Source organism: Vulpes lagopus, chromosome 2 (genome assembly GCF_018345385.1).
Source record: "Vulpes lagopus strain Blue_001 chromosome 2, ASM1834538v1, whole genome shotgun sequence".
Taxonomy (NCBI): Eukaryota; Metazoa; Chordata; class Mammalia; order Carnivora; family Canidae; genus Vulpes; species Vulpes lagopus.
Genome location: NC_054825.1, coordinates 18,935,245 through 18,959,053, shown reverse-complemented (window position 1 = coordinate 18,959,053; position 23,809 = coordinate 18,935,245). Strand labels below are relative to the sequence as shown.

General features: G+C 33.8%; 1 protein-coding gene across 4 annotated transcripts in view; it reads left to right on the top strand.

The window, feature by feature from the left end:
* The window catches only part of SHOC2 (SHOC2 leucine rich repeat scaffold protein), a 92,883-nt gene that overhangs the window by 51,096 nt on the left and 17,978 nt on the right, over positions 1–23,809 (top strand). For all 4 annotated transcript variants that reach the window (XM_041745254.1, XM_041745255.1, XM_041745257.1 and 1 more), the window contains exon 3: positions 14,455–14,592. In XM_041745254.1, the coding sequence (XP_041601188.1) occupies positions 14,455–14,592 (138 nt within the window). The remainder of the gene's footprint in view (positions 1–14,454; positions 14,593–23,809) is intronic.

Sequence of the window (23,809 nt, the reverse complement as noted above, 5' to 3'; positions counted from 1 at the left end):
TTCTTTTCCCCTTTCCCATATGTACATCTGTTTTCTTTCTTAAATTCCACATTTAAGTGAGATCCTATTAATCCTGGAAGTTTTTGTCTAACTTGAAGGATTTAGACCATTTACATTTAATATAGTTTCCAATGTGGTTGATTTAAATCAGCCATCTATTTTCTTTTTTTTTTTTTTTTTTTTTAAGATTTTATTTATTTACTCATGAGAGAGAGAGAGAGAGAAAGAGGCAGAGACACAGGCAGAGGGAGAAGCAGGCTCCATACAGGGAGCCCGATGTGGGACTCAATCCCGTGTCTCCAGGATCACACCCTGGACTGAAGGCGGTGCTAAACCGCTGAGCCACCTGGGCTGCCCAGCCATCTATTTTCTGTTTGTGCCATATGTTTTTCCCCTTCATTTCATGCCATCTTTTAGATTGACTATTTTTATAAATTCTATTTATCTCAACTCTTGGCATATTAGTTATATATGCCCTTGTTAATTTGCTTTAGTATCTGCTCTGGTATTTACAATACCTATCATAATGGTCTACATTCAAGTAATATATCCCTTCTCATATTTCCTAAGAACTTCACATAGAACACTTTTATTCCATTCTTTGTGCAATTATGGTCATACCTTTTATTTCTTTATATGTTATAAATCCCATAATTGCTCTTATTTTTGCTTAAATTTTATCTTTTTAAAACTTTTAACTTTGAACAAATTTTAGACTTAACAAAAATGTTGCAAAACCAGTACATGGGGTTCTCACATACTTCTTACCCAGGTTCCTCTTTTATTAACAATCTAAATAACCATTATACAGTGATTATACAGTGATCAAAACCAAGAACTTTACATTGCTACAATCCTATAAAACTACAAATTTTATTCAGATTTCATCAATTTTTCTAATGTCCTTTTTCTGTTCTAGAATCCTACATTACATTTAATAGTCGTATGTTTCTAGTTGCCTCCAGCCTGGAGAAAGATTGAAAGTCTTTTCTTTTGTGACTTTGATACTTTTGAAGAGTACTGCTCAGACATTATGTAATAGATCACTCATTTTTTAATTTATATTATGTTTTCTCTGGACTAGTTTGAAATTATGTGTTTTGGCAAGAATGCCACTGAGATGATTGTAGTGCTTTCCCGAGTGAATCATATTGAGAGATACATGATGTTGATATGTCTCATTGCTGGTGATTTTGACCTTGGTTATGTTGATTTTTGCTGTGCTGCTCCACTTTAAAGTTAATAATTTTTCTTCTTAATTAATAATTACCTTAAGGAGTGCTGGTTTTAGTCTACACCAATACCTTATTTTTCCTTAATCCATTGCTCCCTGAGTTTAGCATTCATGGATGGATCTTCATCTTCCCTGAAACAGTTACTACTGTGTTCTAGCGGTGATTTTTTTAAAAAAAATTTGCCTCATTTCTTTCTCATTAATTGATATTCTTCTATAACGAAGAGCTGTTCTTTCTCTCCCTTATATATTGTTTTATTTCCTTACTTAAATTATATCAGTTTGGGCTCATTCTGTTCTGTGGTTTCCAGCCCAGTATTACTTTTATTGTTATATTGCTCCTTTTGTTTCAGCTTTGGTTATTGTGGACGCTTTTAGGTTGTTTCCTCTGCCTTTTGCTGTGCCATCATCCTTCTCGGTTATCTTTTAAAGAGATTAAACAAATGCAAAAAAAAAAAACAAAAACAAAAACAAAACCCTTTCATAGTTACTCATGAATTTACCATTTCTAGTATTTTCATTATTTATGTAGATCTGAATTTGTTATTTTTCTTTTATCCAAAGAACTTCTTTAATATATATTGTAGTACAGGTATGCTCATAATGAATTCTCCAGGCTTTTGTCTTAGAGCCTGTTGCTTTTATTTTTTAAAACTATTTTTCTTGGTGTAGAATTCTAGTTTGACAGCTTTCTATTTCTTTTTTTTCCTTTTTTCTGTATTTTAAACTCTCTCCTGTCTCTGTGCATTTTGTTTTGTTTGTTTTTTTCTGGCTTGCCTAGTTTCAGGCCAGCAGTTTTGCTATAGTTCTTATCTTTGTTTCAGTGTTTTAAGTGTTTTTCTCCATATATTTATTTATTTATTTATTTATTTTTGACTCCATATATTTAAAAAAAAATGCCTTTTTTTTTTTTTTTTTGGTGTGTATTTCTAACTACATGTATATTAAATCTCTTAATGTTCCCTTCCAGGTAACTGATGTTTTATTCATTTTTATGTGTGTTTTAGATTGTTTCTATTGCATTTTTATTGCTATATATAATTTCCTTTTCAGTGTCTAATCTATTGTTAATCCCATGCAAATGAAGTTTTAATTTGAGATACTGTATTTTTTTGAGATTTAGTCTGATATATGGTCTTTATAGTATGACTATCTGGGGATTTTGTTTTCTGACCCTTCTAACTTGGCAGGACCAAAATTCCAAAAACTTACCTACTACATACAGCAGCTATCAAAATCTCTGCTTGGCTCTTTTAGCCTCCTAGCTGTTGTTTTTCCCCTGGGTTCCTTGCAGTCTTCTCTCCCATAGGAGCACTTTTGGAGGCAGTCAAAAATATGAGGGGTATGCATATGCAGATTTTGGGACTACACTCTTTGTGTTTCCTCCTTTCCAGGATATCCAACCTTGAATTCCAGCCACTGTCATAAACCCTAGACCTTATCCTCTGGCTTTTCAGGCCAGTAGGACTCTGGTTTTCTACTTGAGATTTATTTTCTGCTGGCAGATTTGTGAGTAACTTCATGGTAAAAGCCTTAAAAATGTGGATCTTAGGGAATCCCTGGGTGGCGCAGTGGTTTGGCGCTTGCCTTTGGCCCAGGGTGCGATCTTGGAGACCCGGGATCGAATCCCACATCAGGCTCCCGGTGCATGGAGCCTGCTTCTCCCTCTGCCTATGTCTCTGACTCTCTCTCTCTCTCTGTGACTATCATAAATAAATAAAAATTTAAAAAAAAAAAATGTGGATCTTACCCAGTGTAATTTTTTGTTGTTGTTGTTAAGTTATGTACTATTTCATAAGAAATTACTCTGAAGCATAGCTCCTAAAACAGCATTTGTTTACTACTATCTTACAGTTTCTTTGGTTCAGAATCAAGCATAGCTTAACTGGATCTTCTGATTTAGGGTTTCTTATAAGATCTCTCACTCAAGGTGGTAGCCAGGGGCTGGGTGTCATCTGAACACATGTCTGGAAGAGGGTCCACACCTGAGCTCATGTAATTGTTTTCAGGATTCAGGTGCTAGCAGGTTGTTGGACTAAGGGCTTCAGCTTCTTACTGGCTGTTGGCTGAAAGCTGCCCTTAGTTCTTTGCCACATGAATCTCTCCAGCGTGGCAGCTTGCTTTATCAAAGGGTGCAAGTTGAGAAGGGAATAGAATGCTAGCAAGATGAGAGCACAATCTTTCGTAACCTAATCACAGATGTGACATCTCATCACTCTTCTCATATTCTGTCCATTAGAAACAAGTCACTGAGTTCAGCACACACTCAAAAGAGGGTTAATTATGCAATGTGTAGTTATACATGAGACAGGGTCATTGAGGCCATCTTAAAAGTCTGCATATCATAGTTCCCTTTTTGCAAGAGTTGAATTCCTTCTAGTTTTGGCTTTGAGTTTCTTTGCATGCTTTTATATAGTGTTTTAAAGATAATTTATCCAGGACTCCACCATGACTGTTAGCCAGAAGAGCAGTATTTGACTCTTTGGCTGTTAACCCCAATTCCCTCTTTGGGGCAAAAATGTTCTGTCATGACAACATTTTCTTCAGACCTGTATTTTTTTTTCCTAATTAACCAATAGATTGTTACCTGTATATCTTACCAATATCTCAGATTTAGCATTATTAAAATATAACTCCTCACCAAACACTTCGCTTCCTTTTGGATTCTGTTTCTCTCTTTTAATTGCATCACTATCTTCTCTGTCAACTCTGGCTCAGTATCTTAAAATCAGGATTTTTTTCCTGTTCTAGATCATGTCAAAGTGTGGCCTAATCACCAGACAGATTGCTGGCCGACCAATTATTTTGTCACCAGTTTGTCACAAGTTAACACAAATTGAAAGTAAGCATTTAGAATCTTGTATAACAATTTGACATTGCTGGAACATCCAGGAATGCAGTTTTGTACTTTACAGAATGTTGGTCCATAACCACCTAGGAAAAAAGCAAAACCCCAAACTAGTCCTTTACCGTATATAATTTACCACATTCCTATTGCTTTTTTCCTCTCTTTGTTGCTTGCGTAGTGGGCCTGTTCATTCCACTGCTTTTGATTACTCACTGTAGGCCCCCTCATGTTTCATGTGGGCTAACTGCAATAGTTTCCTAATAGACTGTGCTTCCTAATTTTGCCTTCTCCAATCCATTCTTTTAATCTATGAGAAAATAGACTTTCAGGGCAGCCCCGGTGGCCCAGCGGTTTAGCACCACCTTCAGCCTGGGATGTGATCCTGGAGATCCTGGATTGAGTCCCACATCAGGCTCCCTACATGGAGCCTGCTTCTCCCTCTGCCTGTGTCTCTGCCTCTCTCTGTGTGTCTGTCATGAATAAATAAATAAATTTTTTTTAAAAAGAAAGAAAATAGACTTTCAGAACAACATTTTGATTATCATGCTTATTCAGAAACTTTAAATTGTACTTTATTGCCTGATCAAAAAGGTATGTATTCCTTAGTTTGATATTTAAGACTCCAGATCTCTCTTCTTTTTTCTTTTCCTTACTTCCTCTCACATGTTCTGTGTTTTAGTTAACATATGCACATGGTTCCTCCCAGCTGGTCCATACACTCTTATCTCCGACTGTCTTTCCTTACTTTACTTTTGTTTATAGCAGTTAGCACTTTATTTCCTTATTTTCTGATTCTTCCTTCTGTGCATACTAGAATGTAAGCTCCCTGAGAAGACTTTTTGTTCACTGCTTAATTTCCAGTAGGTACATAATAAATTTTTCTTGAGTGATTAAGTGAATGAGATGGTCATCCTAAAGGTAAAGAACTTTGACAGTGAAAGATCAACTAAAAAAAATGGCTCTTTAATGGTGAAATTTCATAAGCAGAGCCCTCTCTGGCTTCCCATCAAATCACATGATGTCTCCTGCTAATTTTAAGTGTCATGAGAACAGGTATTTAGTGTCTTGAAGTGTCTTTGTATCTTTAGTGCATAGTGTTGTGCCTGATAAAGAGAACATGCATGTAAGAATTTTTTTCAGACTGAATTAATGCCCTTAGAGCAATAAATTATCAAACTCCGTTTAGTTTTGTCACTTATTTAATCAAATATTAAGCTACTCTGAACAAAGCCATGTATAAAATATTTTTAACAATTATTAAAAAATCAAAGATCTTTCTAAAATACAATGTGAAAAAATGGGAAACTTAGAAAAGTTCCAAATAATCTTCAGGGATTTGGTATTTAAATGCATCCTAATAACTTGCAATCTCCAGAAGGGGGAAAAAAAGATATTTTCCTCCTAAAATCACTCTTCTGTTTGATGAACATTAGTTTTACATCCCAACTATGTGACTTTTAGATATCAGGCACCATGTGTCCCACTGCTTTTTGCATGTGGAACACTAACTTTCTGTATTACAAGATGAAAATGGGTTTAATATATTAGAATAACCTGGTCGACTATATTGCTCAGAGAAATAACAGGAAGAATCCCAGCAAGAGTGTAGACAGTGTTGTCACCTTTGAGAAGGAATATGTCCAGCATGTTTCGTTGTCTAGATAAAAGGTAATACCATGCTTAAAAAGTCTTGGATATAATGTTCAACCTTTGCCTCCTCTAAAGACAAGAAAAAAGGAAAATAATGTTTTCAAAATGGAATTAATTTAGACTTCAGAACTTCCATAGAGGGAAAAAAAACACATTTTACTAAAATACATTGAAGATTATACATCTAATACAAATTTAAGAAATGGCCTTTTTTATTTCTGTGCCATGGTTTATATTAAAGCATGTCCAAAACAGGAGCTTGGGCCAGAGACTTTTTTTTTAACTTTTTATTGATGTATCATAAATGTACAACTGAGGATTGCAAACTGTATAGTATTAGTATCCAAGCTAAAAAATAGAACATCAAAACCACCCAGGAGATCCCTCTTTCAGTCACTGCTCCCATCAAGAGTAAGTGTAGTATACAGACTTCTATGAACAAACATTATTCCTTTTATATAAATGAAACCATAAATCTATGTATATTTTTGTGTTTGAGTTCTCCCTTTTGGCGGTATTCATCATAATTGGTGTATATAGAGATAGTTTATTCTCATTATTGCATAATATCCCATAGTGTGAATATGCCACAGTTTATCCATTCTGTTGTTTAGTGCTTTGTAATTTGGAGCTAATACAAATAGGGCTACTGTGTTACTGTAATATAAATCTCTAAGTAAATATATGGACTCCTCTCTGTTGAATATATCCCTGGCAAAGGAATTGGAGCTCCAGTTTTTTTTGCCTTCCTCTTTTCATCCTTTTTTTTGTTTGTTTTTGTTTTTTGTTTTTTATTTGAAGTTCAAATATAGCTGAACCTCTTGCATTTTTTTATAATAAATTTATTTTTTATTGGTGTTCAATTTGCCAACATACAGAATAACACCCAGTGCTCATCCCGTCAAGTGCCCCCCTCAGTGCCCGTCACCCATTCACCCACACCCCCCGCCCTCCACCCCTTCCACCACCCCTAGTTCGTTTCCCAGAGTTAGGAGTCTTTATGTTCTGTCTCCCTTTCTGATATTTCCCACACATTTCTTCTCCCTTCCCTTATATTCCCTTTCATTATTATTTATATTCCCCAAATGAATGAGAACATATAATGTTTGTCCTTCTCCAATTGACTTACTTCACTCAGCATAATACCCTCCAGTTCCATCCACGTTGAAGCAAATGGTGGGTATTTGTCATTTCTAATGGCTGAGTAATATTCCATTGTATACATAAACCACATCTTCTTTATCCATTCATCTTTTGATGGACACCGAGGCTCCTTCCATTCCTCTTTTCTTCCTGTTCATTCTTTCTCTCTCTTTCTTATCTCTTTCTTTATTTTTGAATATTTGTGTAGTTTCTGACCATCTTTTAAAATCTAGCTTTTCCCAATCCACCCAGCCAGAATCTTGCTTCTATTTACCTATCACATTTTTTTTTTTAAGATTTTTATTTTTAAGTAGTCTCTACATGCAATGTGGGGCTTGAACCCATAACCCTGAGATCAAGAGTTGCATGCTCCACTGACTGGGCCAGCCAGCCACCCCCTATCCATCACTTTGTATATATACCTCCTCCTCCTTCTTCCTTCTTTTTTCTTCCTCTTCTTTCTTCTTCCTTTTTTTCCCCTTCTTTTTCTGTAGGCTCTACAAACTGATGACCCTGAGATCAAGACCTGAGCTGAAATCAAGAGTCAGATGCTTTACTGAGTCATCCAGGCTCATTTACCTCCTCCTTTATGTTTATAGTGTTTAGCTTTTATATATTTTTATGTAGATCTTATTTTTCCAGGGTAGGTTTTGTTTTTTGAGGACAGATATTATCACATTATTATTGCTTTTCCATAAGGCTACCTTATATCCTGTAAAACTGTATTTTGAAAATACAACCACCACCACTACATACCTATTAGAATGGCTAAAATCCCAAACACTGACAACACCAGATGCAGATTCAAACTCTTATATGTCACTGGTGGGAAGTACAATGGTATAGACACTTGGAAAACAGTTGGCAAATTCTTTCAAAGCTAAACATAGTCTTACCATTTCAATCCATCAATCATGATCCTAGTTATTTATCCAAATGAGTTGAAAGCTTATATATGTACAAAAAACTAAATGCAAAATGTTTTTTTAGCATTTTTATTCATAATTGTTGAAAATTGGAAGCAACCAAGATGTCACTCAATAAATGAACGGATAAACAAATTATGGTACAACCATACAATGGAGTATTGTTCAGTGATAAATGAACTATCAAGCTACAAAAAGACATAGAGGAACCTTAAATGCATATTGCTGAATAAAAGAAGCCAATCTGAAAAATGCTACATCTTATATGATACCAACTATATATAACATTCTGAAAAAGTAAAAATCGATGGTTGCCAGGGGCTTTGGGAGAAGTAAAGGGGGTGAATAAGTATGTGAAGCACAGGGGATTTTTAGGGTAGTTAAATTAAGCCTTTTTTTTTTTTTTTTTTTTTTTAATTGAGAGAGAGAGAGAGAGAGAGAGAGAGAGACTCTGAAGCAGAATCTGCACTGGGTGCAAAGCCTAAAGCAGGGCTTGATCCCACAGTCGAAAGATCATAACCTGAGCTAAAACGAAGAGTTGGATGCTTACCTGACTGAGCCACCTACAGGCCCCTAAACTGTTCTATATGATACCTATAGTGATGGGTACATGATGTTATCTATTTATCAAGGCATATAGAACTGGACAACACAAAGAGTGCATGCTAATGTAAAATATGAACCTTCAGTTAAAATAAAAATGTATCAATGTTGATTTATCAACTGTAACAAATGTATCACACAATGGAAGATGTTAATAGATGTGTGTGTGGGGAAAGAGGATCTATGGGAACTGTCTGTACTTTCTGTGCTGTTTTTCTGTAAACCTAAAACTGCTATTAAAACAACAATAAAAAAACACTTAATTACCATTACCACTCCTTTTAGTCAAAGCTGAAGTCTTTACCTTAGACTGCAAAACCTTAAGTGAATCTAACCCAGGGCTACTTTATCTCCTACCGCTTGATTCCTTAATCATGATTTTAGCCACATTGGCCTTCTGTTATATTTTGAAGTTCTCTCTTGCCTTTGTGCTTGCTCTTTACTCAGCCTGGAACATTCTTCCCCCCAGAATTCTCATTGCTTCTTCCCTCTTCCCATTATTTAGGTCTGTTTTTTTCTTTTCTTTTCTTTTCTTTTCTTTTTTTTTTTTAGATTTATTTATTCCAGAGAGTGAGAGCAAACAAGCAACTGTGTGCAAGTGTGGGGGAGGGGCATAGGGAGAGGGAGAGAGGATCCTCCAGCATAGGTCTGTTTCAAATGCTACTTCATCACTGTTTGTCCCTCTCCGATTGACTTATTTCACTCAGCATAATACCCTCCAGTTCCATCCACGTTGAAGCAAATGGTGGGTATTTGTCGTTTCTAATTGCTGAGTAATATTCCAGTGTATGTTCTCATTCATTTGGGGAATATGAATAATGGTGAAAGGGAATATAAAGGAAGGGAGAAGAAATGTTGGGAAATATCAGGAAGGGAGACAGAACATAAAGACTCCTAACTCGGGGAAACGAACTAGGGGTGGTGGAAGGGGAGGAGGGCGGGTGTTGGAGGGGAAGGGGTGACGGGCACTGAGGTGGACACTTGACGGGATGAGCACTGGGTGTTTTTCTGTATGTTGGTAAATTGAACACCAATAAAAATTAATAAAAAAAAAAATAAACAAATGCTACTTCATCAGTTTATTTCCTTTTTACTTCTATAAATACATCCAGTTTCCTTCCCCCATCACAGTCTTTTATTTTTATCTTGCTTATTGTCTTGTATAGCTCTTAATACTTTCTCACCTTGATTATATGTGTTTTTTTTTCTTATTGAAATGTGAGTTCTATGAAGGCAGGCATTTTAGCTCTTTTTTTCTCTTACTGTATCCTCATTTCCTAGAATATTGTGTAGCAGATGGTAGGTGCTTAATAAACACTTGTAGAATGGATAAATGAAGTCCACGTTCTCTTTGTAAGCAAATGTGTGGGAAGTCAGATTTAAAATTTAAAGATTACTTAGTAAGTATAAAGATTGCTTAGTAAGTATGGAATATGAATCATAAGATGTGTAATATCAATGACTGATGTTACTAGTATGATAGCATGATGCATTCTTTTTCACTAAAAGATACATCTGCTCCACAGAAAACTTCTATTGTGGATAAGAAAGTGTTCTTCTATGAATAGTGTAGGAGAGACTGCTAGTGTTTACTTCTTTGAATCTCCCCTTTTTCTCTTTGAATTAAAAAATGTACAAAAATGAAGGAAAAAATCACCCAATACAAATGTATAAAGTAGAAAATAAAAACCACTATTAAACCCAGTCAGAGGCCAGACACTTTTAACACCTTGGTTATTGTCCTTGAGAACCATCTGGGATGGATTTATATTTTGTTTTGTTTTTATCATATTTGGATCATATGTGGTGAAACATGTTTAAAAGTACTATATAGCTGGACAGAGTATAGAAATAGCAAGTAGTCTGTAACTATTTCAAGAACTGCTTAGATATAACAGGCTCTTTTCCTGGCACAGTGTCTAGTATAAAATTTCTCATATATTCACAATTTTCAAATGTTTCTAATTATTTGAATATGAATAAGAAGAGCTTGGGCAGTTATGAGTGTTACTCTAAAGAAGAGAGATCTTAAACTCCAATACTAAAAATGTTTTGTTCATTGTATTAAATAGGAAGTTTTGGGTTAGTTTAAAAAATACTGTAGGTTTTCATGGAAACTGTATAATGATAAAACTTCACTGAAGTTTATTGGATTTTTTCTTTAAACTGAGCAAAATTAAAAGTTCTAAAAATGTTCTTCATGAGTCTTAAAATTTATACGTGGATCTTGGGGGAAAGTCAAATAATTTTCAAATTTGTTTCAATAATATATATACACATATATATACATATAAATACATATATAATTGTGAGTGTACTGTATTTCAGGGACTAATAGGCCAGATTTTAAAATCATGGTTTTTTTTATGTGCTGTTAAAAAAATTAAATCACATTTCCTGAGTTTTAAGCATTTTCAAAATATTTAGGGATTACTAGATTGTGAGAAAGTAGTATTAATGTTTTTTGGTGACACTCTTAATATGTCAGTATTACCATGATTTCCTGACTTTGCTGGAGAGTTGTTTTGCTGGAGGATAACTTTCTGGAGAGAGTATTTGTTCAAAAAAATCCAGTTGCCATGTAGTGACTTACACAGATCAAAAAGGTTTAACTTAATTTGAGTCTAGGTGATTATATTCTGCTTTTGAAAAACACTTTTTTTTTTCTTTTTTAAAGATTTTATTTTATTTATTCATGAGAGACCTGGAGAGAGAGAGAGGCAGAGACATAGGCAGAGGGAGAAGCAGGCTCCTCACAGGGAGCCTAATGCAGGACTGGATCCCAGGACCCCAGGATCATGACCTCAGCCAAAGGCAGATGCTCAACCACTGAGCCACCCTGGTACCTCTTTTTGGTTTTAATATTAGATAGTCATATGCAAATTTCTGTCCTAAAGTTTTAGTAACTAATCTGTTTTTATGTTCAGAGGTATCAAACTGGCATTCTGAATATTGAAAAAAAGCCCACAAATGTGTTCAGTAATAGTGTTTTGTTCTGTTTTAACCTAAGAATTAGTATTTAGCATTTAAGCATTAGAAGATTTTATATAAAAATCTACATTTTATAACTTTATTTGAAAAGTGTGAGGATTGGACAGTATTGAACTTTCTTATTCCAATATAGCAGTGATTCTCAGCTACGGCAATTTTGGGAGTGTTACCACACAGGATATTTATTAATGTCTAGAGACAATTTTGATTGTTAGGACTTAGTTGGGAGGTGCTATTGGCATCTAATGGGTAAAGGTTAGGAGTGCTGTTTATGCCCAGGGCAGCCTTGTATAGCAAAGAATTATTCAGTCCAAAGTGTCATTGTACTGAAGTTGAAAAGTCCTGCAATGTAGCAGTTACGGATCTGAGTTGAATCCCAGCTATTCCATATGGGCTAAAGTTAGTCATAGTCTTCTTCCAACATGTTTTATTTACTTGCCTCAACTCTGTACACTTTTGGTTTTATGTATCCATCTTTAGAGAAGTGGGTTATCTTAGTAGGAACTAAAACAGTTTCAAGTATTATTTATTAGAAATGATAATGGCAAATTCAAAAAAAATGTTTTATTCTGGCTTGAAGAGTATTAGATCCAAATTTTATCTTTCCCTAATTATCTTCACTTATTCTTTAACATGGTGCTGTGTACTAAGCATTGTACTAGATAAAGAGGGGATAAACAGCTATACACACTTTAAGGATTATTATGTTTTGGAGAATTGCTCCATTTACCATTATGTAATGCTTTCTATATCCTTGATAATTTTTCTGCCTTGAAGTCCGCTTTTTCGGAATTTAATGTAGCTACTCCAACTTCCTTTTGATTAACACTATTTCTTCTTCCATGCGTTTACTTTTAATTTACTTGTGTTTGTATATAAAGTGAGTTTTTTGAAAACAACATTCAGTTGGGTCTTTTTTCTTTTCTCCTCTGTGACAGTCTCACTACTTGGTGCATTTAGATTATGTACATTTACAGTGTTTACTAATTTAGTTGGATTAATATCAATTATATTTGTAACCATTTTCTATTAGTTGAATTTGTTCTAAAATTGAGCATTTTATATTCCATTTTCTCTCTCCTTAGCATATTGTTTTATATCTTTTTGTTTGTATGTATGTGTGTGGTTGTCTTGGAGTTTACAGTATGCATTTACAGCCAATTATAAGTCCACTTTCAAATAACACTATACCACTTCATGGATAGTGTGGTTACCTTGTAACAGAGTATTTATTCCCAATTCCTCCCTTTTGTCCCTTACAACATTGCTGTCATTCATTTCATTTTTCCTTAATCAGTAATCATCTAATATATTGTTGCTATTAATACTTTGAACAAACCAGTATCTGTAAGGTCAATTAAGAGTAAGAAAATACTTTATTCCTTCTCCAGTGTTCTTTTATATAGATCCAAGTTTCTAATCTGTATCATTTTCCTTCTTTGTGAAGAACTTTTTTTTAGTATTCTTGCAAGACCCGTTTACTGGTGACAAACTCCCTCAATTTTTGTTTGAGAAAGTCTTTATTTCTCTTTTACTTTTGAAGGATAATTTCATTGGATACAGACTTCTAGGTTGGTAGGGTTTTTTTCCTTCAAGACTTTAAATATTTCATTGCACTCTTTTTGCTTATATGGTTTTCTGAAGAGAAGTCTAATACAATTCTATTCCTGTTCCTCCAAAAGTAAGGTGCTTTTATCCTCTAGCTTCTTCCAAAATTTTCTATTTGCCTTGGGTTTTCTGCAGTTGAATATGCAATGCCTATGGAAAAATAGGAGGGGATTTTTCTTCTGTCTTCACCCTGAAAACCTGGATGGTAAAGCACAAGGGTTACTTTCTCAACCTTCTTGCCAATGTTTATTATTTACTGTTTTATTATTATTATTATAACCATGTGTGAAGGGGTATTTCATTGTGATTTTAATTTGATTTTTCTAATGATTAATGATGTTGAGCATATTTTCATGTATTTATTGGCCGTTTGTGTATTTTTTGGACAAATATAAAGTTCTTTAACCATTTATAAATTGAGGGTTTTGTTGTTGAGTTTTAAGAGTTCTTTTATTTTGGATATTAATCCTTTAGGAGATATATGACTTGCAAACATTTCTCCCATTAGGTGGGTTACCTTTTCACTCTTTTGATAGTGTCCTTTGATGTACATGTTTTTAATATAGATGAAATTCAGTTTACCTATTCTCTTTGTTGCCTGTGTTTATAATAATGTGGCTTGATAATGTGTCCCAGCCCCATTTTTCAGCTTCATGCACTTAACTTGCTCATCTTACTTTTTCAGCATTCCTGACTAATGCCTTTAGGAAAAAAAGGGAAGTCATGAGAGAACCAGTGTAGCTGTTACAAATTATAAAGTTTTTGAACTGTAGGTTCAGATGATTCTGTAACAAAAATATTGAGGAATAATACTAAGAATAATCTAAATTGCCAGTACAACTCTTTCAATAAGAATGAGGAAAAATATCCTTATTTTCTATCCTTTTGGAGTACTGTTAAATCTAGAAGCAGTTTTTGATTTATAAATCTCACTTTATATAACATCAGAACATATGCCTATTTGAGATTATATATATTTTAAGGTAGAAGGTGATTGTCAAATTGAACTCAAGATGAATCTGATACTGTTGTGTTGAATTTGGTTAAAAAATTAGTGAGCTTTAAAGTGTGGAATATACAAACATAAATGTGGTCGATGATTACTTAGAACTGTGTATATAATACTGGTGGTCATGTATATTGGTAGTCCTCTGTAATCAACATTTTAAGTTTATCAGATTTCATTTTCTTTATTTTTTCTTTTTTTATTGAGGTATGATTGACAGATAACATTACATTTGTTCCAGATATACAACAACAACATTGATTCCAGGTGACTCAATATTTGTAAGATGTCATTTTCTAACACATTTCAGAACTTGTGTTTGACTTTTTTACATTTTTCAGAAAGTGCAATTATGATATAGAAAATGAAGTTTCTTTTCTTTCAGTCTTGCTTAATATATTCTTTAATAATTCTTGTTACATTTTTATGTTGATCAATTTTACAGGTGAATTATGTAACCTCATTACGCTGGATGTAGCTCACAATCAACTTGAACACCTCCCAAAGGAAATTGGAAACTGCACACAGATAACCAACCTTGACTTGCAGCACAATGAGCTGCTAGACCTCCCAGATACTATAGGTATGAATGAAGAAAGAAGACATTGATGGTCATTTATAGTTACTTAGACATTAAAAAGACTACTTTTGATCCATTTCTATATTAAAAGTTAAAATTTAAAATTCATTATTATTAAAGTAGTAAAACTTCTAAAAGTATATTTTAAAATTGCTTTTTATTTCCATTTCTTGGTGAAGAAAATAATTAGATTTTAGCAAATGTTGGATCATAAAAAAGATTGTGGAATATTGAGTATATATTTTATTATAATTCTTAAATTGCAGAATGGGTGCATTTTCTGCTTTTGCTTATTTCAGAATGTTGCTTGCTATTATATAGGGTATGGTGTCTTCTTATGCTAAATCAAACCACACTGAAAAATAAAACCACTGGTTTTTAGTCTTTAAAACATGGGCAGTATAGCTTAAAGCTTGTTCATCTCTACTGTTGAAGGGACTAAGAGATCTCTTGAAGTACAAAATAGCCAGACTCAAAAAGTTGAAGTGTGTTTATTGTGATATATTTGCATAGTCTTTTGTTTATCTAAATGTCCATAAATTTATACAAACACGAAAGGAAATTTTTTAAAGTTTGGACACCTTTGTAGTTAATGGTGTGTTATAAGAATACTGTAATGTTTATTTAGGAAAATTACACCTGTACCTAATTTTTGTAATTTCAGTAATGAATATTTATGAGGTTCTGTTACAATATCATAAGAGGCCTATGATGATATGTTTCTCCAGAAGGATTTTTGTTTGTTTCTGTCAGGTACCTAAGGGGCCACTTAAATCCATATGTGTTCTCAGGTTGGAAATTTTTCTGGTCCTACACGTCATTCAGAGGTAGTCTGTAGACGAATTGAAGGGGTGTTTTTACTTCAGGTTTACCCTGAGTGCTAGGATGCAGCCCTGTAGTATGACTTCTGGACTTCCCACCACTGGCTGCTGATTGTAGATTTTGACTCTTGGCGGATACTTGCCTTCTTAGCTGCATTTTCTAGTTAGAGAAGCACTCTTAGGACAAAATTTCCTCCATTATTTTGCGTATTTCTTGGGTTTCCAGCTGGTTTCTGACCTGGTAATTAGTCATTATCTTGTTAGCTCTCTGACTTTTGTTTTGGACGTGTTTTTAACTTTTTTTGGTGGAAGGGTTTGTCTGAATTAGCTAGTCTATTGCTTGAAACAAGTAATTGTTAAGGATTTTTTTAGTAAGTTATAATCTGTTTTTAGGTTACAGGACAATTAATTTGAGATTTCTTTAGATATAATAGCTACACATTAGAACTTTTATCTTCTTGATTCTTGGCCCAGAGTTCTTTATATTACATTACTATATTTAGTGGCAACAGACTAAGTAATTCTAGTTAACTAGTTAGCTGCATTAGATTCATTTCTGAAAGGTAAGATGGTATATAACATATAGTGAACTATTCTAGTATATTCTTAATAATTTTATCAAATTTCCTATATAAATAAAAGGATCTAATTTCTGGATCAGTAGGGACTGGGACACAATTATTTTTTTTTTAATCTTAAAATGGCCAAAATGAATAAAGAGCAGTGATCCTAGAAGAAAAAAGAGCATAGAAAAGATATGTATTACATTTATAAAACATGATCAGACTGATACAAAAAAGATGCAAAGAATACATTCCTTAGAAATATCTTTGCCATATAAAATTTAGTTTAATGGGAAATACTGTGTAATATAAGGAACATATCCAAAGACTAAAATAGCAATGTGTAGGATAAGTGGAAGAAGTCTCTTAGTATCTAGAACGAAAAGACAGAAGGATACAAAATAAGAGTCATGAGAGAGGACTAGAAGTTCTAGAAAGAGAATAGAGGTAATACAATGAAGAAACTAATAAAATATAATTTTATAATCTTTCCCTGAACTATGACAAAAACTCAGATAATATGATTGACACTGCTTACAAAGAAGACATAATGAAAAAAGGTACATTCTGATAGAAGTTTTAAAAATTAGATTTACTTAATTGCTTTGAATACACCATATAGTGAGTGACATGTAATGTTATAAAACCTGTCTTTGTCTAGTTTCAGTTTCAGGGTAATGCTGGCCACATATAATAATATGTATATAATACGTATACATGTTATATATATGTTATATAATAACATTTTCCTACAATAAGTAGGAAAATGTGGGAACACTTTGTATAGAGTTGGCATTTTTTTCTTCCTTTAATATGTGGTAATATTCATCAGTGAGGCCACCTGAGTCAGGATTTTTCTTTGTAGAAATGCTTTTAAAAATTTCAATTTTGGGCATGTGGGTGGCTCAGACAGTTGAGCAGTAGACTGGATTTTGGTGCAGGTGATGATCTCAGGGTCCTGGGATCGATCCCTATGTTGGTGGGGAGTCTGCATGAGGATTCTCTCTCTGGTCCTTCTCCTGCGCTCGACCACTTTCTCTTTGTAAAATAAATAAATCTCTAAAAAAGTTTCAGTTTCTTTACTAGATACGGAACTATTTAGATTATCACTATTTTATTTTATTTTTTTTTTGAAGATTCATTTATTAGAGAAGAGGAGGAAGCAGAGAGAAGGGGGAGAGTCTTAAGCAGATTCCACCCTCAGTGTGGAGCGCTATGTAGGGATGCATCTCAGGACCTGAGCCGAAACCAAGAGTTGGAGGTTTTGGGAGGCTTAACTGACTATGCCATCCAGATGTCTCTCACTTTATTCTTTAGTAAACTTAATCATTTATATTTTTCAAGGAATGGGTCCATTTCATTTGTTATAGTTAATAGGCATAAAATCGTTTGTAATCCCTTATTTTGATAGCTGTAGAATCGTGATGTCGCTTTTTTTATTCCTGATATCAGTAACTTTGATCTTTTCTCTTTTTTTTCCCCTGTCTAGTTAGAATTGTATCAATTTTATTGATTATTTCTAAGTTTTACTGACTTTCTGTATTTTTTCTCTGGCTTTTATTTCATTGATTTCTGCTTTGACCTTTAATCTTTTCATCTGCTTTGAGTTTTATTCTTTTTTAGTTTCTTGTGATGGAAGCTTGAGGTCATTGATACAAGTTTCTTGTTTTGGGGGTAGTTTGAGTTATCTCGAATTAAATGACATATTTAGTTTGTTTTGTATGTTCTTACATTTTTTTGTTTACCAAGTATTTGTTGAATGCCAGGATGATTCTTTCTTTGAGAGAAAAGTTCATTTTATGAAATAAGTGGGGAAAAATACTGATTGGCGCTCTATAGATATATTTTCTACCATTTAAGTGTTCATACATTTGAATTCAAAAAGATTCTAATTGATGGGTCATTTTTTTCATAACAAATCTTGAAGGTTAATTTCTCACCCCTGTCCCACTTCCCCATCTCTTAAATGTATTTTACTTAATAACTTGATTTGGATGAATTCTATATAAACATATTTTTCTTCTACTTACTTTCTTTGGTTGTTGTGTGAGTTCTGATTACCTTGAGTGGCTTATAGGAGCTCCATGTTGGAAAAATAAATAATCCCCAAATAATTTAATTGCAAGTTCAACTCTGGAGTTTCATGTGGGTTTCAGAAGAGTAGGTACCTAAGGTCACCTTAGAGATTGGCTAAAATGTCTTGATCCCTTATTTGTTGATGAGGAAGTTGTGTCAATCTTTCTTTCTGGCTGTTGGGATTTGATTACCTTTAAAAATGTAGTTTAATGGTATCTTCCAAGTGGAGGATTAAAACCCTATTTCTGTAACAGAGATGGGCATTTGGATATAATAGGGAGATTAAGATGTTGTAAAATGAGAATGAGGAAGAATGAGTAACAGTTTTTGGCAGAGGAAAATGCCACTTGATTCTTTTTTTTTTTTTTTTTTAAATTGGAGTTCGATTTGCCTGTATGTTCTGACATTGAAAATTTCTTCCCTATCTATGCATGTAGTACCATAAATTTCCCTTTAAGTATTGCTTTAGTAGCATTCCACAAATCCTGATATATTGTTTTCCTTTTTCTTTGGTTTAAAATACTTTCTAGTTTACTTTTTTGTCTCTTCAGTGATTTATTTAGAAATGTGGTGTGTTCCCAGTATCTGACAATTTTGCAAGGGTTTATTCATAATTTCTAACTAAATTCCATTGTGGTTGAAAACATACTCTTTGTGACTTGAATCATTTAAATTTATTGAGGCTTATTTTATGGCTCAGTATATGTGTATCTTGATAATTATTCCATGTGCAACTGAATGTGTATTCTGCTTTTGTTGAATAGAGTGACATAGATGAGGCAGTCAGTGAATTTATTTTATTATCTTTTTTTTTTTTTTTCCTAACATTTGTTGGATGTGCTGTCGGGACATATAACATTCATGGTATATCTTGTTAGGCTGATCTGAGGTGGTTTTTCATCTTACTGTTCATCAACAGTCCTGTTGTCATAAGTTGCCCCAGTCATCTCGTGGTTGGCTCAAGTCAATCTTATAGTAGTTTTCTCAGAAATGGTTCGTAAGTAATAGTTCCCTAGTTCTAGAATGCCTGTAACCTTTATACTTGAACAGTTTTGATGGATATAAAAAACATTGGGGACCTTGAGCTTTGTTTCCTTGAGCATCTTAGTAGAACTTAAGAGATCTACTCTCTTCTGGCATTGAACATAAAAAGTATAAGACCAGTCCATTTTTTTCTCATTGTAAGTGACTTAATCTTTTTGCCTGGCCACCCAGAGTACTTTCCTTATTTCTGAAATTCAAGGACTCTATTATATTTCTCAGTGTCGATCTTTCAGAGTCCATTTCCCTGAGTTCCTCTGAGCCAATTCAACATATAGGCTTAATTTTGATAGTTATATGTAATTTATATACTTTTTATAGTTTTCTTGAATTACATAGACATATTTAGTTTCTGTTTATGTTCTTACATTGCAAGATATGTCTGTAAGTTTGCTTATTTTGAATAACCAACTAATTGCAACATAAAGGAGAAAAGAAAGAATAATGCATGATCGATTTTAGCATGATCGATTTTCGATGGAATGTTGCATTAAAAAACACTTTTAAAAAGCACTTTTAATTTTTATAAAATTAAAGTCTTGCTCAGTTTTAGAAAGAAAAATAAAGATTATTTACTACAAATCAGACAGGGGAACCAAAATTAAAGATGCTTGAGATGTTACAAAGTTAAATATTCTTATCCCTCTCACTGATGCTTAGTCATTGTATGTTTCTTAGGATATTATAGATGCTAAACACCTTGTTGCTTCTTAAGCATATCAGGCAAAGTTCTAGTGTCAGAGTCTTTATACTTCTTAGTCTCTCTGCTTAGGACTCTTTCTTCTAAATGCCCACATAATTTCCTCTATTCTTTCAGCTGATCAAATGGGTGTGTGTGTGTGTGTGTGTGTGTGTGTATACATAGTGCATGGTCATCAGTGCTGTTCTTTCTCTCAAATAGTCCAGCAATCTTTTGTTTAATATTTTGTGCATATATCTGTATCTCTGTTATGTCAGATAATAATGAAAGGAGGATGAAATTAGAGTACAAAGAGGAATACCCTGACAAAGTATAGGTGGTGGTGGATGATAAAAATCTTCCATTTACTCGGACTAGGATCACGGTCTTTTGGATTTACTTCCTCTGACAAAGGGTAACTTCTCCATGTATCCTCCTTCCTCCTGGCTTTCTTAATTTTATATATATCTCTCTCTTCTGTCAGAACTAACTGTATTTTAAGAATGTTTATTAATAATGAAAACATTTGGCTTCCTTATTAATCTGTTGTGGTTAAGATGTTATCTCAGAGTAACACAGATGCCTTCTATTCTAGAACATTCTACATTACCACATTACAAGTATGTATTGGAAATCAGTGAGAACTGAAACATTAACAGTAAGATAATTGTAAACATTTTATTTATTTTTATGCCTTGATAGTTGTCAACAAATGGAGTATTTCTAGCTGTTAATCCAAATAATGTAAAGTAAGAAATGTTTATTGAATTTTTTATAATACTGTCATTTATGATATATCATGTTCATTAAAAATTCTTTCACCTTTTCCATCCCTCTCATCCCCAGTATTTTTCACTGTATAGCAGAAAGTTGAGATTTGGTGAGAAATTCAAACATTTTGGTCCTGATTAATTATAAATCTCAGCAGTCTTAAAATCATTGACCTTTGAGATTCTCCCTTTCATTTATTGGAGAAGAGAAATTCACCCAAAACATTTAGTGCTAAACTTAATTGGAACATAGTTCTCCTGATACTTTTCCTGTTTTTCCTATGCTACTTTTGGAAAATATAACTTAAAAAAAAATCCTCACCTATCCTGCCCAGTCAGTGTAAGTCCTGCAGTAGCTGCCCTGGTGTCCTTTACCTGGGCTAAGGAAACTTGCCCTAAATTCACATTTGAAATGATACCTTTAAAGTGTCATCTGACAATCAAGTTTTCAAAAAAAAATCACTCTATTTCCTTGCCTTTTTTCTTAAAAGTAGACCAAGATGTTTTTACCCCTTTCTTTATTTAACATGAACACTCCTAGAGTAGTTCTCACTCCTTGACAGTGTAATCACTGCCATTTAATTTACATCCAGGCTGAGCAGCAGTGCGAGGATCACTGACAGCTCACAGGATGTGGAGAAGAGGCAGAAGGAAGTGGGGAGGGGACAGCTGGTTGCAGTTAAGTGAGAGAGTACTTCAAAACATATTTCTAGTTTCTCTGACTTAACCATTAGTCTACTCTGTTGAACAGAATGTATATTTTCTTTCATGTAAATATTGTCTAATTCAAAAATCAGTTATGAACTAAAGAAAATATTAAACTTCATTACAGAAGTCATTTTGTTTCAAACTATGAATTTGATATGTTAAATTAAGCCTTTTGTGATCTCTGGTGATTTTATGAAACCAGGGGTGAGGAGACGTAAGAGGTCTCAAGTAGGAAAAAAGTATTTCATTTTCTATTTCTTCTCAAATGAGATAAAGAGAGAAATTTGCAACAAGACCTTGCCTTCAAGGCTGGAGCACAGAACAATTTACAGAAGTCTTTTGTTGCACTGGGCTCAGAAGAAATTGTTAGAGTAATTATGGTTATATCAACAAGTAGAGTTTTAGTAATTAGGTTTTAGGTAATTACAGTTCAGCTTCATATAACAACTTTACTAGTTTTCTTTTTAATGGTGGCATTCTTTGGGGTTTTTGACGTTTAAGAATTTTTATATTTTCAGTTTGCTTTCAATTTTTTGGCTCACTGTTTCTGGAGAAAAAAGTAACTGACATTATTTCATCGTTAGAACTATGTGCCTTTTATACTGGCCTGGCTTTGTTTTTGTTTTTGTTTTGCTACTTTGTTAAAGTAAGATTAAGATCATTTGAGTTAGAGTTTTACTGAACAGTTATACTGAATTAACCTATAGATGTTGATTATATTTGCTGAAATTAAAAGCATCTAATTTTAATTCATAGCCATTTGATGTTGCTGTAATTTAAAAATCTGATGGCATAAGAAAACAAGCTGTCAGAGGCAGAGCACAGAACAATTTACAAAGTTAAGCACTTAAAAGCTAAATGCCAGTGATTGACAGTCATCAGCCTACATTTATACACAGAAGCTCAGCAACATTGATTTTATTTCTTAGTCACAATGGCTCAACATTAAAGCAAGCTATGGCTTGATTTCTAGGTTGTAGTTTAGTTTGTGGTAAAACTGCTCACTGAAAGAGGCTATAGAGTTGAAACCACTAAGGGGGTTGAATCATAGTAAATATCAGACTTCTGATGTCCAGCTTTTTTCCTGGCACAAGAGAGTTTTGATATTTCATCCTTAATTTTTTTCATCACTCATATTTTCCTGAGAGTAATGGATTTTGGCAAAATGTGGATGACTGAATATGCCATGCTGTCAGTAAAGTGATAAGAATTTTGCAAATGTGAATTTTTCATCAAAATAGCATATTCTTACAGATTATGTTTTTAGAAGTTCAGTTTCTACCACACCAAAAACAAAAGAAAACAAAAACCAAAAACAGGGGAGGGAGGAAAAGTTTAGGAAAGTTGGAGATACTCTTATTGTTTAAATAACCACTAATTTTGTCCCAGAATTCTAGAAACCTATTCTGATTTTAAAAGTGCGGAATTCCAGAGTTATATTGCGTTTAGAAGAGACATTTCAGGAATCTGGTTCTATTTGTTGGGCTTTTGAGTTGACAAACATTTAGAATTTGTTATACTAATCTTTGTTATTAGAGAAAGTTCTAGGTTTTTATGAGAATAAAAAATGTTTAAAATATTGTATTTGTGTACCTGCTCTGCTCTAAACGTTAAGTGAGGGATGTCAGTTGATGGAGCAAAAATAAGGGGTCTTTGTGCTTTATTCTTTTGGCAGATTTCAAAGACTCTTTGGTAAATGCTTCAGCCATTTTATTATATTGGAGCAGGTTTCTTCTATGGGGAAAACAGTGGTATGAAGGAGAGAAAGGAATGGTCTTACTTCTGGGTTTTGTTTTGTTTAAGATTGCATTTATTTATTTGTTAGAATAAGAGCACAACCGGGGGGCGGGGTGGGGGGGCGGCTGGGGAGTCGCAGGCCGAGCAAGAAGCTGACTCCCTGCTGAGCAAGGAGTCCCATGTGGGACTGGATCCTAGAACCCTGCAGGCAGACGGTTAACCATCTGAGCTACCCAGGCATCCCTGTTTTGCTTAGTTTTTTCCCCTAAGAACGACTGCCTTTTCTGTCTTCAACTTCATACAGCAGATTAAAGTTTTACCATAAGATTTTTGAAGTTCTTTAAAATCAGGCATTCTCACAGCTTAGAGAAAAATTTCCATCTTTACCAGCTTTGTTGTAGCTATACTGGCCATGAAACATGGGCTAGGCAAAGAATAAAATATTGATTTCTTCCCTTCCTCCCTATTTTAAAATGAGAATGGGTCAAAGAAAAGTGTCTCATATAGTTTTAAGATTTTACATCTTGTTCCTAATGTAGAGGAGAACAAATAGTAAAATGTTTTAGCTTCTGCAGTTTATTAAGAAAGTATGAATGAATGCCTGCTCTGGGCTTAGCACTGAAACATATTCTTTGAGGAGATAGAAATACATAAGGCCTCACTTTAAGGGTTTTCAGTCTGTTGGGTAGAAGTAACTAATCCGTGTAATAACTGACAACTTAAAAACAAGCATAATTATGCCATCTTGTAGTGAAAACAATATGTAGCCACGAGTCCAGTTTACAGGGAGATCACCGAGATCTTGATAGAATGGTCAGGAAAGCT